The sequence below is a fragment of the Cajanus cajan genome, chromosome 7 (assembly GCF_000230855.2).
Source record: "Cajanus cajan strain Asha chromosome 7, NIPB_CcT2T_4, whole genome shotgun sequence".
Taxonomy (NCBI): domain Eukaryota; kingdom Viridiplantae; phylum Streptophyta; class Magnoliopsida; order Fabales; family Fabaceae; genus Cajanus; species Cajanus cajan.
In genome coordinates, this window is record NC_138523.1 from 15,113,445 (window position 1) to 15,133,208 (window position 19,764).

Genomic DNA, 19,764 nt, shown 5'->3' on the forward strand with positions numbered 1-19,764 from the left:
CACGCCACAAAGTGCATATAATTACATGCAAAGCATGAATTTTCCTTCATTTTCGTCTTATCACTCTGAGGTCGATGGAAGTGGTTCGTCAAATCCAGCCACTGATACTGTTAATATACAACATGACAAGGACCAGGTTGAACCACAACAACCACGCATTGGTCGTCGAAACCCAACAAGGAACCGGCAACCTCCGAGGTGTGGAACGGGTGGCCATAAACATCATTAAAGTTGGATTCTAATTTGCTGCATTGTTATTCTGTTGTTGTTCTTTTTTATTAGAACTCCTATATTATTGTTGTATTTTGGTTTTATTTCAACTTCTTCATCTCAATTAATGTTGTTTTTATCTAAAGTTGTCATTTATCATAATATTTTCTTTTTTAAATTTTCTAATTAAATTTAATTTTATTCAATTTTATTCTTTAAATTTAATTTTAAATACATTCTTATAATCTAAATTCAAAATAATAACTAAATTAATTATTTTAAATTTCATTATAATTTTTTTTTAAAATTCTATATATTTTAAACTGATAAACTAAAAAAAAAATTATAACCGATTTCTCAAAGGGATTTTTCAAAATTTTGGAAAAATCCCTTTGAGAAGTCGGTTACCCAGTAACCGATTTCTCACCTAAAAAATCAAATGTTATATTTACGTAAATATGTTTCACTTTGGGTCATTTAAATAAATAAAAAAAAAACAGTATATTAAAAAAAAAAATCTCCTAATTTCGTCATCTAAATATCAATTAAGTTAAATGTTTAATGGGGTTTGAATCATTTTAGAGTACAGTAATAAACTTATAGCTGCAGTGCAGAAGATGTCTGTGTCAAATAAAATTACATTTATTATCAGTAGTCGTGTCCTAAACAATGCATGTAGGAGTAGTGAAAGTGAAGTGCCTGATTGGACAATCGACACAATCCAGACCTGCAACTGCTAATCTTTCACATTCTTCTTTCTACTCCTTATTGCATACAAACATTTTTTCTCTCTCTATTTTCCTCCATTCTAAAAATTTAAAATAATGTAACTTATCATTTTTAATTTTATTCTTATCTTTGTATAAAATTAATCACGAATAAATTTCATAAAACTTGAATATTAATTACATACATAGTTTTTTTTTTTTTTTTTACTTTACATCGTAAGTTTAAATGACAAAAAACCAAAATATTATTACTTTAATTAAAAAGAAGTAACCATTTTTAATAAACGTTTTTATTTATTATTATCTCGATCACTTGAATATTAATTAATTCAAAATTAAATTTTAAAATTTTTAATAAATTATTTTACTTAAAAATTTATCATATCATGATCATTAGTAAATTAATAATTTTTTAAAATAAATATTTCCTTAAATTTTAAATAGAAAGAATATTATTTTAATTATTGACAGAGTATCTTCTCTAAAAAAAAAAAGGTTAAAACCCTTATTTGGTCCCTGACAATATTTTTTTGTTTCAATTTAGTCCTACTTTAATTTTTTGTTTTAATTTGGTCCCCAATAATTTAAATTATTGCAATTTGGGACTTCCGTCCAAATGATTTAAATAGAGTTAACTGTTAGCCACGTGGATGCCAGGTGGATGCCACGTAGATGTCACGTAGATGCCACGTAGATGGATGCCAAATTTCATGAATACACCTGGAACCAGAACGGCCCATTCTGATTACACTATTGGTGTGTAAATTTGGCATCTGAAACGGCCCGTTCCAGGTACAAAATTTACACACCAAGAGTGCAACCAGAACGGCCCGTTCTGGTTCCAGGTTGATGGGGTTATTTTATGGTATTTGTCTGAGAGGATATTTTATGAGTTATTTTTATAAGGTTATTACACAAACATACTCCACAATGATGAGATATTGTCCGCTTTGGGCCTTAGCCCTCACGGTTTTGCTTTTGGTCATCACCCAAAAGGCCTCTCAATCATTGAAGTATGTTTGTATTATATAAGTTGTTATTTGTTGTATTATTTTATCGATGTGAGACTTGTTTGAATCTCAACAATCCTCCTCTCAAATAAGGGACCTAACCTTTCATGCAGCGGAATCTGTCTTTATATAGCACATTATATTTTATGAGTTATGAGGGGCTATAGGGTTATTGGTTGTCACCGAATCCAACCTGCGGCTCTGATACCACTGTTGGGGTTATTTTTATGGTATTTGTCTGAGAGGATATTTTATGAGTTATTTTTATAAGGTTATTACACAAACATACTCCACAATGATGAGATATTGTCCGCTTTGGGCCTTAGCCCTCACGGTTTTACTTTTGATCATCACCCAAAAGGCCTCTCAATCATTGAAGTATGTTTGTATTATATAAGTTGTTATTTGTTGTATTATTTTATCGATGTGGGACTTGTTTGAATCCCAACAATCTCGAACTTCTCTTTTGAAGGTGATTTTTCATCATCTTCATTCTCCTCTTGATCATCAACTTTCTTTTGAAGACATGCATCTTTGTGTTCTTCACTTGTATCTTCATTTATAATTGGCTCCTCCTTCTCCAAATTTAAAGCAAAAGTTTTGCCTTTCATATGAACATTGAATACTTCTTTGTTGTGTATATCTTTAATCACACAATTTTTATCTTCAAATAACACTTTATAGCCTTTTCCTAATAATTGAGAAACACTCAACAAATTTTGGTTAATATCAGGAACGTATAAAACATCAGATATTAATTTAAAACCTGAATGACTCTTAATAGCAAGTGTTCCTTTGCCTTTTACTGCAAGGTGTGCTCCATTCCCCATTTGAACTTTAGAGATGTTAGTTTTGTTGAGTTCTTTGAAGAGTTCTCGATCATAGGTCATATGATTTGTACAACCACTATTAATAATCCAAGCTTTTGAGGGTTTTTTGGTCATAAAGCATGACATTGAAAGTAGTTCTTCTTCTCCCTCTTCTTGTTGATCTTCAACAATGTTGGCTTCTTCTTGTTGCTCATGAGATTTGCATACATGTTTTAGGTGTCCTAATTTTCCACAATTGTCACATTTTACATCAGGTCTCCACCAACATCTTTGTTGTGGATGATTAGTCTTTTTGCAATAAGAAGCCCTGATGGGGTTATTTTATGGTATTTGTCTGAGAGGATATTTTATGAGTTATTTTTATAAGGTTATTACACAAACATACTCCACAATGATGAGATATTGTCCGCTTTGGGCCTTAGCCCTCACGGTTTTGCTTTTGGTCATCACCCAAAAGGCCTCTCAATCATTGAAGTATGTTTATATTATATAAGTTGTTATTTGTTGTATTATTTTATCGATGTGGGACTTGTTTGAATCCCAACAATCCTCCTCTCAAATAAGGGACCTAACCTTTCATGCAGCGGAATCTGTCTTTATATAGCACATTATATTTTATGAGTTATGAGGGGTTATAGGGTTATTGGTTGTCACCGAATCCAACCTGCGGCTCTGATACCACTGATGGGGTTATTTTATGGTATTTGTCTGAGAGGATATTTTATGAGTTATTTTTATAAGGTTATTACACAAACATACTCCACAATGATGAGATATTGTCCGCTTTGGGCCTTAGCCCTCACGGTTTTGCTTTTGGTCATCACCCAAAAGGCCTCTCAATCATTGAAGTATGTTTGTATTATATAAGTTGTTATTTGTTGTATTATTTTATCGATGTGGGACTTGTTTGAATCCCAACACAGGTGTATTGAAAAAAGTTGGCATCCATCTACGTGCCATCTACGTGGCATCCACCTAACATCCACCTGGCCAACAATTAACTCTGTTTAAATCATTTGGACGGAAGTACCAAATTGCAATAATTTAAATTATTGGGGACTGTACTATCCGTACTGCGAAGTCGAGCTCCAAGCTAGGCACCACAGCGCAGGACGACCTCGCACACGCGCTGTGTGACGTCAGCTCGTCATCCTAATCAGATCATAACTGATCTCGAGCCCAAGGCCCAACAAAACCCTAATACACACAAAGGTACGTGCATTACTTATACGAGACTCATACACCCACAAACACTAACTTTAGCATCAGAGTCTCTTTTGTAGGTACCACCCCCATCTTGGAGCAACAAGCGTACCCGTGAAGGAGGCTCACCAATCTTACTCGGCGGATCACATCTACGGCAAATTTCCGGTAAGAACATTTGGCGCCCACCGTGGGGCCGATCAAGACAGCTCTTATCGGCCACGCTTATGGTATTCACCAGAAGCCATAGCAGACGCGCAACAGAAGACGCAAATCACTCAACTACCATGGACAACGAAGCCACATTGAGGAGACTGATTGACCAGGTCGAACAGATGCGGCAACAACACGACGCCAATCTGCGAAACATGCGTGCCCAGCACGAAATTGACCTAGCGGCGATGCGGACCGCCAATGAAGCTGATCTTGCGGCGCTACGCGCTGAAAACGAGCGGATTTGCGCCCAGCTCCCTCGGTGCCCCTCTGATCATCCTCCTGAGGCGAGCAACCTCCACGAGGAAGAAGGACACTCAGTCTCTCAGCCCCGAACTGCGACTAGGGCACCGACTCCACGACCTTCCGCGCACCGGTCTCATGTTCCGACGAACAAGTCGGTCCATGAAGTCAGCAAAGCCCCAACTGATGTCATAGGGGGTCAAGCAACCTTCCGCCGTCATCCCTTTGTGGATGGCATCATGGAGACACCACTCCCTCAGGGTTGGAAGCCTCTCCACCTCGATCGCTATGATGACACGACGGACCCCGACGAGTACATCAACCTATATACGACACAGGTAAACCTCTACACTAACAATGATGCTATATTGTGTAGGATTTTTCTGACCTCGCTCAAAGGGCCGTGCTCAACTGGTACACCCAGCTACCTGCCGAGTCAATCGACAGCTTCGGCACCCTGGTCAGATGGTTCACAGCACAATATGCGGCGAGCCGACCTCATCACATAACATCAGCTGCCCTGGCCAGTCTCAGACAGAGTGACGACGAGCCACTCCGGACGTTCATGGAACGATTCGCCGCCATCTCGGTAAAGATCCGAAATCTGAATCCCGAGGTCGCACTGCACTCCATGCTCATGGTGTTGAAGCCAGGACCTTTCGTCGATAGCCTTTGCCGACGACCTCCTCCCGACATGGACGAGCTCCGAGCTCACGCTGCTGGGTACATCCAGATGGAGGAGCATGCCGAGTTCCGCAAGGCAATTCGCGACAAATCACAAGGAAAGCAAGACCAAGGTCAGGCCACAGACATTTAAAGATGGCGACCGTGTTTGGCGATTACGGGGAGAAGCAAGAACAGACCCCTCCAAAGGAAAATTTGGAACTTGAAATTCCACCCACCTCAAATTTTATTTCTCTTAACTTGTAAATTCAGGTGATGTACTCCTTTTTCCTCCTCAGCCTTTTTTCCCACTAAAGAAAAAGGTTTTTGGCCAAGGAAGGTTTTAACGACGCACACCTTAGAAATAAATCAACAAAGCAACTTCATTCCCATACATTTTCGGTATTGGCACATTAACCATGACCACTTGCCAAGGTCGAGTCCGAACCTTGAGACTACATTTTCTAGACCAAGGTCGAGTTCGAACCTTGATATGCCAAGGTCGAGTCCGAACCTTGAGATCATATTTTCTTAACCAAGGTCGAATTCGAACCTTGTTATGCCAAGGTCGAGTCCGAACCTTGAGACTACATTTTTTTAACCAAGGTCGAGTTCGAACCTTGATATGCCAAGGTCGAGTCCGAACCTTGAGATCATATTTTCTTAACCAAGGTTAAGTTCGAACCTTGATATGCCAAGGTCGAGTCCGAACCTTGAGATCACATTTTCTTAACCAAGGTCGAGTTCGAATCTTGATATGCCAAGGTCAAGTCCGAACCTTGAGATCATATTTTCTTAACCAAGGTCGAGTTCGAACCTTGATATGCCAAGGTCGAGTCCGAATTTTGAGATCATATTTTCTTAACCAAGGTCGAGTTCGAACCTTGTTATGCCAAGGTCGAGTCCGAACCTTGAGACTACATTTTCTTAACCAAGGTCGAGTTCGAACCTTGATATGTCAAGGTCGAGTCCGAACCTTGAGATCATATTTTCTTAACCAAGGTCGAGTTCGAACCTTGATATGCTAAGGTCGAGTCCGAACCTTGAGATCACATTTTCTTAACCAAGGTCGAGTTCGAACCTTGATATGCCAAGGTCGAGTCCGAACCTTGAGATCACATTTTCTTAACCAAGGTCGAGTTCGAACCTTGATATGCCAAGGTCGAGTCCGAACCTTGACATCATATTTTCTTAACCAAGGTCGAGTTCGAAGCTTGATATGCCAAGGTCGAGTCCATACCTTGAGATCACATTTTCTTAACCAAGGTCGAGCTCGAACCTTCAAACAACAAATTTAGGAGCTCCTCAGAAGCCCCTTCGCTCTTACATCACTCGGTGCTTGGGGGGCAAGTGTACTGGCCAACCAAGTTGCCGACTTGTCCCTCACCAATCTATTGACTCAATCAAAGGTTTACCAGCCTGACCAAGCAGTAAACTCATCATTGCCGAGTTCCTCAGCTCGGCCATGAAACATGGACATCGGAATACCACATCGGCCCAAAGAGGCAACGTCATCAAACAGATAAAAATACAATCTTGTTACCACGCCGCCTGCACGTTCTCGAGAACGAGGTGACAGTTGCAACACATGGCATCTTGACAGGCAAGCATACGCAAAAAGTCACTGCCCCCTGACGAGCTCGGTCTTAACTCCTCGACCTACGGTCTTCGGAGCTTGGGAGGCTAGTGTACTATCCGTACTGCGAAGCCGAGCTCCGAGCTCAGCACCACAGCGCAGGACGACCTCGGACACGCACTGTGTGACGTCAGCTCGTCATCCTAATCAGATCATAACTGATCTCGGGCCCAAGGCCCAACAAAACCCTAATACACACAAAGGTACGTGCATTACTTATACGAGACTCATACACCCACAAATACTAACTTTAGCATCGGAGTCTCTTTTGCAGGTACCACCCCCATCTTGGAGCAACAAGCGTACCCGTGAAGGAGGCTCACCAATCTTACTCGGCAGATCACCTCTACGGCAGATTTCCGGTAAGAAAAGGGACCAAGTTAAAACTAAAAATTAAAATAGGACTAAATTGAAGAAAAGAAATATTATAAAGAACCAAATAAAAATTTTAACCAAAAAAATATATTGACACAGTATCGGTGTAGGTGACAGAAATCCATGCCAAAAGAAAATTCAATGGAATTTTTGGGGGGAACAGAAAACCTTTGTGGCTGTGTCTGAAGGACGTGGATTTTGGTCGAAGGAAAAAAAAACACTGTTGTTATGTATTTCTTATGTTCTGCATGAATATTGAATAGTTGATCAATCATCTTTCTATTCGAGCTCTGTTGAATGTTGACAAATTTAGGGTTGTTATAATAGCCAACCCGACTCAGCTCGTTAAATTAGGCATGAGAAAGAAACAGATCTCACTTAGATTCAGTTATTTTATTTTCTTAATTTTATTTGTAATTAAAATAATACTAATTAAATATGTTTGATATTTTTAAGCTTAATCTTTTTTACTGGCTGAATTGATCCACTTGTCGAATTGAACCAAATTGTCTCGATTTTTTTTTACATAAAAATAAAGAACTCAATATAGTTTGGATAGGTCGATTGAACTGATTAGTCGACTTTAACAAATCAGGTCAATTTTGACATCTTTACAAACAGTAATAACTAATAATTGTTTCATCAAAATCATTTTAAAATTTTGAAATTAAATAAAAATTAAATTTGTATCACCTTTGTAGTTTCTAGGTGTGATAAGATTAGTTTAGTTTTTAGTTAAATTTATTATAGATTCATATTGAATTAAACACTGCTTTTCATTTATTAATGGTGCGAATTCGGGTGATATGTTTGAAAATGGAAATAGAAATTAATTCAATATTAGTTTTCAATTAATACTAAAAGATAAATAATAAATAAAAAGAATAAAAACTAAATTAAAATAAGAAGAGTTTAAATTTTTTTTAACTGAAGTACGCATACACGGTCTTTAGAGAGAAAAAACCTCCCTATAAAGAAGCAATTAATAGATTAAAAGACCAAGTCAAAGAAAGTAAAACTATAACCAACTTAAAATTAATGTGGAAAAGATAAAATATAAGTCATGATATAAAAAAAAAAAGTTAAAGGAAAAATTAAATAAAATATATTAATTTTAAATTTTAAGTAAAATTTTCCAACTACACCCACTAAAATTTTAAATTTAGAAAGCAATAGAATATTAAAATATTCAAAAACTTAAAAATAGTTTTAATGGAGCTTGATATTGTATTTTGAGTATAAAGAATTTTTCAAAAGTTTGAGTCTTATACATTGTACATATGAACTTCCATAAGAGAAAATATGAAAATCAGTTGTCTTGAGTGATATCTTTTTAATCTTGTTATGGAACATAGCACATAATAAAAGTGTTTATTTGAAGGATATTACTTAGAAATTTGTCCATATCTCGTGCAATGACAACCCTACCATTGTACTCACTAAGTGAACTTTTTAAAGAGTGATATGTGATCACCACCTTCAAATTATTGTTGTCATGTTCATTAAAAAGTATTTTAACTGATTTTTTTATTATTAAATATGCACACAAATTCATACACACTTCAACCTTATTATTGTCTAAGTTAGAAGTACACCTTGTCATAAAAATAAGAACAAAAATAAATTGGTGTACTTTAGCTTGTAAGAACATGTTTTTTTCTTCTTCTTAATTATGTGTATTTGTGATATATGTGATTAAGAATAATATTTCATGTTGTTGTTGTTATTTTTTTTTTTTTTAGCTTTTGTGAGATGAAAGTTAGAGTTGAGATAACTTGAAACTTCAGTTATGGAAGATATAGCTTAATGGAGTGAGATTTGGCCTGATGAGGGTTGAGGTATATGAGACGAATTTTAAGAAATGAACTTCATAAGTTCATAACACTAGAATCTTATAGAAAAGCTTGAGAGGGGTGTTTTGGAGTCAATAGAGTTCGATCTTCAATTTGATTCTGTTGGAAGATCTTTCTTTTTCCCCTAATTGTTAGTTGGCGTGGTTGAAGTTGAAATTCTAGCTGAGGAGTTGAGAATGTTAGAGAGAATTCGTCTTAAAGAGGGTTTTGGGGTTTCTTTTTTCTTCCTTCCTTTCCATGATTCAAGAGCAATTGAGGTAAGAGAAACTTTTTGTTTGATCTTCTAAGTTGTGTATGTTGATTGTATTGTGTTAATTCTTGCTTTGAAAATCTTTTTAGTTGAATTTAAGGATTGAACTTGGTGTTCTTAGTTTTTGGGGATTTCTTGGTGGAGATAGAAAATTGATGATTTTTTAATCCTATGGTTGCATGTTGTTCCTTTTGTTGAATTTGAGTTGCCTGTGGTGTATGTATGTTGAATTGATGGTTACATGTTGGATTAGATTGAGTTTGTTGTAGGTTTGAGCCAAAATTGTGATCCTACTAGGTACAAAAATTGTCTTCGCATCATGTGCAACTTTATAATGTTGGGGCTCTGTCTCATTGACACTAGGTGTGACATAGGTAGTGTCGAACATGATTCAATTAACGACTCTTTGACTTGATTATGTTAGGCACGGGATAAGAAGTGTCAGACGTGATTCCCTTATGAGTTCTTTAACTTGGTAACGCTAGTGGCAAGGCAAGTGGCACCAGGTGTGAACAACTTAGAGACTGTCTGCCTTGACAACGTTAGATGCAAGTTGTGTAGCACCGAGTGTGGGTAAGGTAGAGGCTCCCTACCTCACTGGCATTGGGCATAGGGTGCATGGCACCAAGCGTGACCATGCTGAGTGCGAAATTATAACTAAGTTGCTTAATGTTGAAACTATGTTAATTGAATTAGTTTTTTACATGATGTATGATGATAATTGAATTTAGATCATTATATGTTTATATATGATAATGTACAATGATGATTTAAGTTGATTAAGTTGAAAGTTGTATGATGATAAGTTGTTAATGTAAGTTGCTCGTAATATTGAAAAATACGTTAAAGATGATAATGCATAATGTTGAATGAAGTTGGAACATGATGGAATGAATGAGTTAGAATAGGTGATGTTAAGTTGAATGATTATATATATATATATATATATATATATATATATATATATATATATATATATATATATATATATATATATTGAATTCTATTTAAGTTGAAGGATGTCTAATGAAGAATTAAATTGTATATTGTTTGGAGTTGATGTAATTGTAAGATGTTAAATGGGATAAACTTATGAGGCATGTTGTGTTGATTTGTGTTGTGAAGTTAGGAGTAGAGGAGATGTGTTGTTTTAAATGTTGAAACCCCTCATTAAGTATTGTTGTCTCTTTAGGCAGAGTGTAGAGTTTCCTTTAAGTCCTTAGTTGATATATAATAATGGGTTGGGTCAAGTCATACTATTAATGTTGGTTAATGCATGTTAATGTTGTGGCAACCCACACCAAATATATACTATACCCAACGATTGGTACTACAGTTTTCTAGAGATTTCAATTTTATGAGAATAAAAAAAAGTATCAATAATATACATTGTAAGTGAGATACAATAGAGACATGAAACGCCAAAACTCTTAATTTAGAATAATTCCAAGACATTAAACACACAAAAATAAATTAATACATTTGTCACGCCAATGTAGAAGAGACTTTAAAAAAAAATAACAACATAAACTAAATTTAAAAAAAAAATTCAAATATAGAGTAAAAATATCTATCTTAAACTATAGAAACCATTTTTAAAAAAAAATATAAAAATTAAAAATATCTATTTTAAAATATAAAAACTAAAATATAAAGTAAATAAAATTATAAAAACTTAAAAAATATATTTTAACCATTTCTTAAAATGCTACCGTTAAATTTGGACGGCAAATAATTTTATAAGCATTTGAAGATTGCGCAACCCAATCTCTCATCTTCTCGTGCCGAAACCGTTCTTGCCTTCCACCATTGGTATTCAACCAACATTTTTTGGCATTGGAAACTAATCTACAAAAGAGTAAGTCAAAATTTTACTCATTTAGTAATTTTTATAACTTAATACATGCACCACTGCTGAACATTGATTCATGTCTTTGGGTCATGTTAGACCCAACTTTCATTTTTAGTGTGTTTAAATCAACGACATGAATCATCACTCACTCTCTACATTCAACCAAAAATAATAAAGAGTTATTTTCCCTATCAATTTATATAATTTTTGCTTCGATGTTAATTCCTGGCATACATCCTAACATACCCTTAAATTTGTATGTCCAAAAATTTGTTACGAGGAAAGGGGACTATTCAATCGCAAATCTGGTCCACTAGTGTAAATCATTATGCTATTTTTTTTTTGTGGGCTTCGATGAATTTTTTGAAATTTAATTTTAACAAAATTGATTTATAAAATTAATTTTGGTTAAATTTGATTTAAATGGAAGTGACTTATGTGTACCATGATTTGTGTTACAATATTTTTATTCTAAAAAAAATTAGTAGTACTTTTTCTTGGATCTAATATAAAAATTACCTAAAATATCTTTAACTTAAAATGGATTTTAGATCTAGAATCTAGAATCTAATTCTCAAACATCAAACCTAATATGATCCAAAATCTTATAAATGATTTTTCCACATGATTTTAAACAATTCAACATAAATCTAAACATGTAGTTTATAAATATGTTTATTCCAGTTTTGCAGACACAAACAATTGCAACCATTATATAATGTATTATATTATATGATTTTGAAGATCTTAATCATGTGTGATCGTAATCTTGTAACTTCAACACAGTATCCACCGGTTGACTATAGCCCATCGTTGGTTCAAGGTCTTCCCCCGCTGTCCCTTTTCTTTTCTTTTATGTATACATAATGCTTAATTTCTTTCACAAATCTAGGTCATTAAGTATGGTATGGTTAAACACTTGAAAGTTACAAATCTTATCTTCTTCAAAACCATTTCAAGCCTGTTGAGTTTAAATCTGTACAAATTAACATCCATTTATAACTTATATGAATGAAATTTGACTCGATTTTCTTAAGAATAATTTTGAAAGTGAGTTTTGTGAATGAAAAAAAAAATAGTTAAAAAAAGAGATTCTGTTTAAAGTGGTAAATTAGGTTTCATAATCACCTTTTGCAAATAAATCGATTGTAAGAAGAAAAAAAAATTGATCGTTTTTGAATTTGTTATGGTGCAAAATTATTCATTTTATTATCATAATTAATTATATACATTATTTTTAAACATTAAATAATAAGGTATAATTTTTTTTAAACTTTATTTTTGTGTTGTCATGAGTATTTTTAGTATATTAAGTAAGAGACTAATCCATTTACAACATTGTGATTGTTGTTGATTTGAAGAATTTTCACAAATGAAATATTTGTTTTAAGTATAGACATAACCATAACGTTATGAAGATGAAATCGTAATGAAAAATAGTTGTATTGAAAAAGAGGAAATTATAATAAAACTATATATATATATATATATATATATATTTCTTAATAAAATAGTTGTTTTGAATAATGTAATATTATTTAGTTTATAGCCATTATTTTTTCAATTTTAAAATACTATCAATAATTAATGAATAAAATATTTTTAAGATTGAAAATAACGACTTTACCTACCTTACCGACTAAGTTGAGAAATATCATTGTCGAAGTATTATTCCTGAAAATGATAATTGAGGTTCGATAATACAAAATAGTTACGGAAATGTCTCCGTGAATCACTAATTATCGTCGATTGTTGTCTGCCATAGATGAAAGAAATGTCTCCTTTTAAGTCTTTGAAGAAAAAAAAAATGTAATAAGACAAAGAAACGAAAAAGGTGCACGACAATTTGTAGTAAGTATCAAATCCATGGAACAATAGAGATATACAATGAATCTCCCACGATGAACTTAGATTTTCTTGACAATTGCCATGTTCGAATAGAGTTTTCAATGACCCGAACGAAGAACATATTTATTCTGTGTATCACCGTCAACTATCTTTTTGAACATTATCCCTATGGATATTAGGGATTCCTCTCACTCTAGGTTATAAATAAGTTATTAGTTATTGAAGATGACTTGTGCATTCTAATATATATATATATATCAACTAAAATATGAATTACTTGTATGGAATTGTTCTAATTTAATTATTGATTTCAAATTTAAGTTTTGAGTACATAATTATATTAAGTATTTAGAAAGGGAATTTTGTAATTTATAACAATTCTACTTCATTTAAATAAGATTGTCTCTAATGAAAAATATATGTATTATAAATCAAAATAAAAGATACTTTAATTTAGACTAAAAAAATTAAAATGACATATTATTTTCAATGAAATAAAAATAGTAGTAGCTTATATTTGAGATTTTTATTCAGACATTTAACATGAATTGATATGTCTTTAACTTGGTTTATTTTGTGTTCTGAAAAACTTGGAATCAGATTCAAAATGTTAAAAAAGAACATCCCGAAAGTTCTTTAGATAAATAGAAAGCAAACCTAAGCATGTGCTCGATTGTTACATCTGGTCAAAGTTTGCCAATAAATTATTTAACCTATTCACTACTAGAATTATTATTTTTGTACGTGGAGATTTTGGTTCAACTTAAAGAATTTTTTAGAGTTTAGAAGTAATGTTTTATTTGGTTATTTGGTTTCTCTTTTGACTCATGTTATTCTCACACTCCTTTTTTTCTTCTTTTTCTTGACTCTATTTTTCTTTTTTTGTAAAATTATTTTATGCCTCCCCTCACACCACCTTCTCTTCCCACTTTCCGAGGACCCCTTGTGTTTTTAGGTAAGATTTAGTGATTTACTACTGAAATATACTTTTACTGTGTATCTAGATAAAATCTGCTAAGATATACAATGAAAACATATTTTTTTTCAAGGATCTTTTTTGAAAAAAGAAATAGGTTTTAGAAATAGAAAAAACAAAAAAGGGTGTGACAATCGCATTGGGTGGAGAGGCATTAGAATCTGGGGCCTGGCCCAATAAGTGTTTGGACAAGAAAATAATACTTTCACCTATCAGTGAACGTTTATGTTTTATTTTGTTAATCTTGTACTTGTAGCTCCAAACACGGTAAGGAAAGAGATCGATAAAATCACACCATTGTATGAAATAGGATAGGTGATTTTAAATGACCATTCAGCATTATTTTCAGTCCTTTTTGGTGAGGGTAAACAATTTTAGTTTAATTTGAGAGATTATGTTTATATTAATTTATTGAGTATATATAGTAGATACTCTTTTTTTTTGTTAGATTATTAAATTTTTCTTTTCTATCTATTTAAACACTATCTCCTCTCGGAGAGCTTCACATATAATGTATTTTAATTTATTTTATTGTAAATAAGATCTTAAAAGTTAAAACATAAAATTTTCTCTTTATAACGACTTGTTATGATCATTATATTATGTGAAATCATTATTATTAATAGCAAAAATTAAATTACTAAAACATACAAAATTAAAGGAGGAAATATATATAATGAGTATAAAAGTAGAACATTGATACTTGTATTGACAAGTTATAAAAATGTATAAAGTAATCCCAAAACAATCTTATGTTCTAATGTTAGTCAAGCACAATTATATAAGCTACATTTGGAAGCATCAACACCAACAAAAGGTCACACCACCTGCCAACAATCACTCCACAAGCCTAATCCTAATCTATTTCATATAACGTATGATCATCGTAGTCTAAACCATAATAAAAATATAAGGGTAAGTTAGAGTTTAAAAACATGTAAGTATATAAAACGATTCTATAGCATACAACGTCATAGCAAAACATACATGTATCTCATCCACACCATATCAACCAACACATTCATCAATGCATATGAACATGTCACAATATACATCATATACAAATACCTCAACTAATGCATCATCACACATTTACTTATGGAGATCACTGAACAACATGAGCAGTCTAAGTGATTTCACCTACTAAACCAACCCAATCATTTTCACACCAAAAGTGTTGGTTTGATCACAAAAAAATGGGATAACAATCCCTCATTTAATTTCTCAGGTTTTGTCACTTACATTAGAAAAGTTTGATTCTACCATTAGGAATAGTATAGTTGGGTTTAGGCTTACCATGTACTTGACATGCATTACTAAATCACATATAAAATTTTTCCATTGATTATTCTTAAGGAACAATGCAACATTTCCAAGTACCTGGTCAAGGGTTGTAGCCCTTAACTTCCTACCTTACTTGACCACTAACTAAGGACCTAGAGGAGACATCAACATACCTCAAAACCCACTCTAAGAGACACACATACCCAAGGAAGGTTTTCAACGATGGCCTACGTGAGCATCACTCCAAGACTCTTTATATGAGATTTTTAAATTTCAAAACATTTTTCCTCTTCTTAAATTCTAAGTTAGCCAACATGCCTTAATGTCATATTGCACTTTCAGCATCCACACGTCATTATACATTATCTATATACATCATATATAATCAATGTGTATAGAGATCAACAACCTCATATAAGTATACAACATACATATGTTCATCATCATCTAACACCATGTAAATATCTACATATGTCATATCCAATCAACATTCATAGAATTACAACCTTCATACTTCACACAATATGATATAGAACTCATACACTACTCATGTTCATCAGAAAACATTTCAAAACATACTCATCATCTAGGCATCCCACGTCCAGTGCAACATACCTCGTGCTCGACATAATTGAGGTAGGGAACTTGCTGCCTCGCTCACGCTTGATGCCATTCGAACCACACTCGACGTGACCAAGGTGGAGACCCCTTCGGACCTCACGCCTAGCGTGGCTAACCCCGTGCTTGACCTAATATCAGGTAGTGAACCTCTGCCTGAAATCATGTCTAACGTCACCTTAGCGACACTCGACGTCTCCTTAATGGCACTCAACAACACCAAGTCAGAGACCTCCCACTCTCACATCTAATGCCATACAAACTGCGCCCAACACCATCCCAACCCGAGACGAGTCTTTCTCCTCACACCCAACGCCATTGGTTTCGTGCCCAACGTAATCAAGATAAAACTCTTTGGTTGGAACTATGTCCGATGCCACAAAAGTGCACCTAGTATTATTATGATTTCTACACTATGCAGATCACGAAAATTGCTCAAGCACTTGAAACTTAGGAAATCCCAAGACATGCAAGGCTTCGAACACTACATATACATCATGTATGACTTAAAATCAGGCTAAAACAAACACATGAAACCACAAAATCAACTAAAATCATGCAACACCTCATCCATGAGTTAAGACACCCAACGTCCCAAACCCTCCACTGGATCAAAAAATTTACCCATCAACACATGTTTGAATTCATAACCAAGCTTGCAATCCATTAAAAAACCTTTAACAAAGAAGTTATAGTTCCTCTTACCTTAAACTCCAAGCAACCAAGAATGAAGGAAGGAGAAGATGATTTTCCGAGCTTTGAGCTTACAAGCTCCGCACCAGCCCCAACTCTCTAATTCTTAGCTGAAGCTTCGAATCCATAATTCCCAACAAAGAATCTCACACAAGAGGAACCTAGTAGGAAGAAGAGAACAATAAAACCACTAGTTAGAGCTTTTCTCTGTAGAATTCTCTCTTTAATGTTCTAAAGAACAAGAGGTTATGAGCTCTCCTCAAGACATAAACCTTATATATCTTTCTTCTCAGGGTCAATTGGACCTCTACCTCTACCTAAAAACCCTTGCTATTTACCTAACTCACCTAAATACAATGTTACACCCTTCCTAATTATTAACATAGCTAAGAACTAGTTTCAAAGTTTATTAGCTTTTGGATTTTAAAAGATGATAAAAGTCAACAATATAAGTATTTTTCGTTTTTATCTTTTAAAGCTCTAAAATTAAAAATAATATAGGACTTACTGAACCCTAAGGTAGGCAAGTAAGGTGACTGTGTCCAAGGCCACAGTTAGGAGGAACCCCAAAAGTTAAAAAAAATGTAAAAGGATAAATTAATTTATATTATTTTTATAAATAGATTATTTTCTTTTATATGTAAGTTAAAATATAATAATGTTAATATAAAGTACTACTCTATTGGATGTTATTTTTAGAGAAAAAGGACAATATAATTTAAGCATACTGAATGAAGAAAGAAAACAAGGTGTAACTTATCCTACTTTATTTTTAGTCTAATTTTGATTTCATATTTTAAGAGATTAATGTAAGAAAATAATTATTTTCTTATAACAAAACTATTATAAAGAAGCAGCAATGGTTCAAAACTAGTGTCAATTTAGTTACATATATGGTAGTGTCCTTTAATTATACTTTCAGTGCCGCGTTGAGTGACAAATTATTCAGAATAACAATAACATTACTCTTACATATCATACATACTAACATCAATTAGGGGTGGGCAAAATGAACTGAACTAAACTGAACTTATAAAAATTATACTGAACTTAAAAGTAGTTCTTATGAACTGAACTAAACTAAATATTAGTTCAGACGAACTGAACTGAACTATTTTTTGTGTCATTAAACTGAACTTAACTATACTATAAAAACTTGAACTGGACTGCAATTTAAATTGCACTGAACTGTTATGATATTTTGAATTGAACAATTTTAACTCATTAATCTATCAAAATAGGACACATTTGCCAACTTTACTTTATTTTTCATTTTATTTAAATTCTTCAAAGAAAAAAATATAAAATTAAGTCAAACAAACTCAGTAAATTTTAAGCCTAAAAATAAGTAGTCCAATATAGCTCAATTGATCCGTTAGGTTCGACAAAATTGATACAATTTTTTTTATCACTTTTTTTTCTAAAGTTTTGGTTATTAGACTATCGGGTTAATCCATTAAAACATAACATGTTAGACAAATTTAATTTTTATCCTTTTATAAAAATAGTTCAATTTTTATAATTCAGTTTAGTTTTATAGTTCAATATAGTTAATTTTCCAACAGTTCAGTTCAGTTCAGTTTTTTTTTAAACAATTCAGTTCAGTTTTTTTACAAACAATTCAATTTTTTATAGTACAGTTCAGTTCAGTTCACTACCAGTTCAGTTCAGTTCAATTTTTTTTGCCACCCCTAAATTTTTTAGGTTGAGACATAGAAAGAGCTTATATACCCTTTATATAAGCAATTCAGAATTGACGAAACCTCTGAGGTCCTCGGAGCCCGTTAAGGCTTTAGATATAAGCAATTGGCATCTAAATGGGCCGTGAGAAACAGCTGCACCTATTTGGGCCTCTGTTTGAAGCCCAAATTCTTCCTTGTCAAAAGCAATAGCAATAATACATGATATATACACCTCCTGAGTCCTGATGATATATGCACCTTTTTTTTTTCCTTTTATATGTACACCTTCTTTTTTTCAAAAAAATAATTATTCTAAAATATCCTTAACTTTTATCATTTTTAAAATTTTAATTTTATACTCCAATATTTAATTTAATACTTTTTTTTCACACACCTTATTTCTTTATTTTCACATGTACCCTTTTACCTCTCCTTTACCCCCACCTATTTCGACAGGTAGTTTTAATTCTTTTAGTTTTACATTACTCTCTTCCCCTCCTCTTTCAGTTTTCTCACTATTATCTTCTTCCTCCTTGCTTTTAGTTTTCATACGCACCCAAAATGTAGAACTAGTTTTCAACAACATTATAGGCACGTGTGACGTTCTCAATATTGTCAAATGTACTGAGCCAAATGTGCACTTTTTTCTTCGAACACTTCTCTCATTCACACGTCTAAAACACATGATCAAATAATTTTAATGTTTCAGAAAGTACTTTTTGGAATAATAATTTGACCGAAAGAAAGTTTCAAAATTGAGTTTTTAACATACTTCCGGAAAGTACTTTATGAAACACTAAATTTATTATTTCAAAAAGTTCTTTTATGGAATTATGTAAATAACACACTTCCGTAATGTTCTGGAAAGTACTTTCCACAAGTGTGTTATTTTACATAATTCCGAAAAGAACTTTCCAGAACAACAATATTTAGTGTTCCGAAAAGTACTTTCTAGAACATTAACTTTACTATTCCGGAAAGTAATTTCTAGAAGTGTGTTATTTTACATACTTTCGAAAAGTACTTTTCAAATCACTAAATTTACTATTCCAGAAATTATTTTCTGGAATCATGTAAAAAACACATTTTTAAGAAGTTCTCTCCAGAACACCGATTTCACTATCCTGCACAGTATTCTAGAATAGTGAAAATGTTTTTTTTTTCATAATACTAAACTTAATGTTAAAGTTTTTGGAAGGGTGAAAGAAAAGGAAGTATTGGAAGAAAAAAAATGTGTGTCTAGTTCAGTAGAAACTGACGAGGAAGCTACATGTACCTATTGTTGCGTACCGGTTCTACGATCTGGGTACATGTGAAAAAGTGAAAAAAGCGAGAAAATAAGAGAATATTGTAAAAATTGAGAGAACTAAAATTACCTACTGAAATAGATGAGGAATTGGAGAAAAACAAGATAGTGCATGTAAAAATTAAAAAAGAGGAAAAAGGAGATGTGTGAAAAAAAATAGTAAATTAAAAGTTGAAGGTGTAAAATTAAAAAATATAAAAATAAAAAAAAAACAATGAATATTTTAGAATTTAAAAAAAAAAAAAGATGTACTTATAAAAAAGGGATGTATACATCATTTACCATAGCACA

At 33.1% G+C, this 19,764-nt stretch overlaps 1 protein-coding gene across 1 annotated transcript; it reads right to left on the bottom strand.

Annotated features, from left to right (window-relative positions):
* Window positions 1-807: 807 nt before the first annotated feature.
* LOC145949851 (uncharacterized) lies at window positions 808-2,778 on the bottom strand. Its single transcript, XM_083060749.1, has 2 exons — window positions 2,398-2,778; window positions 808-831 (listed from the first exon to the last, which is right to left on the bottom strand). The coding sequence occupies exons 1-2, from the start codon at window positions 2,776-2,778 to the stop codon at window positions 808-810; spliced, it is 405 nt and encodes a 134-aa protein (XP_082916875.1).
* Between the last annotated feature and the right edge of the window lie 16,986 nt (window positions 2,779-19,764).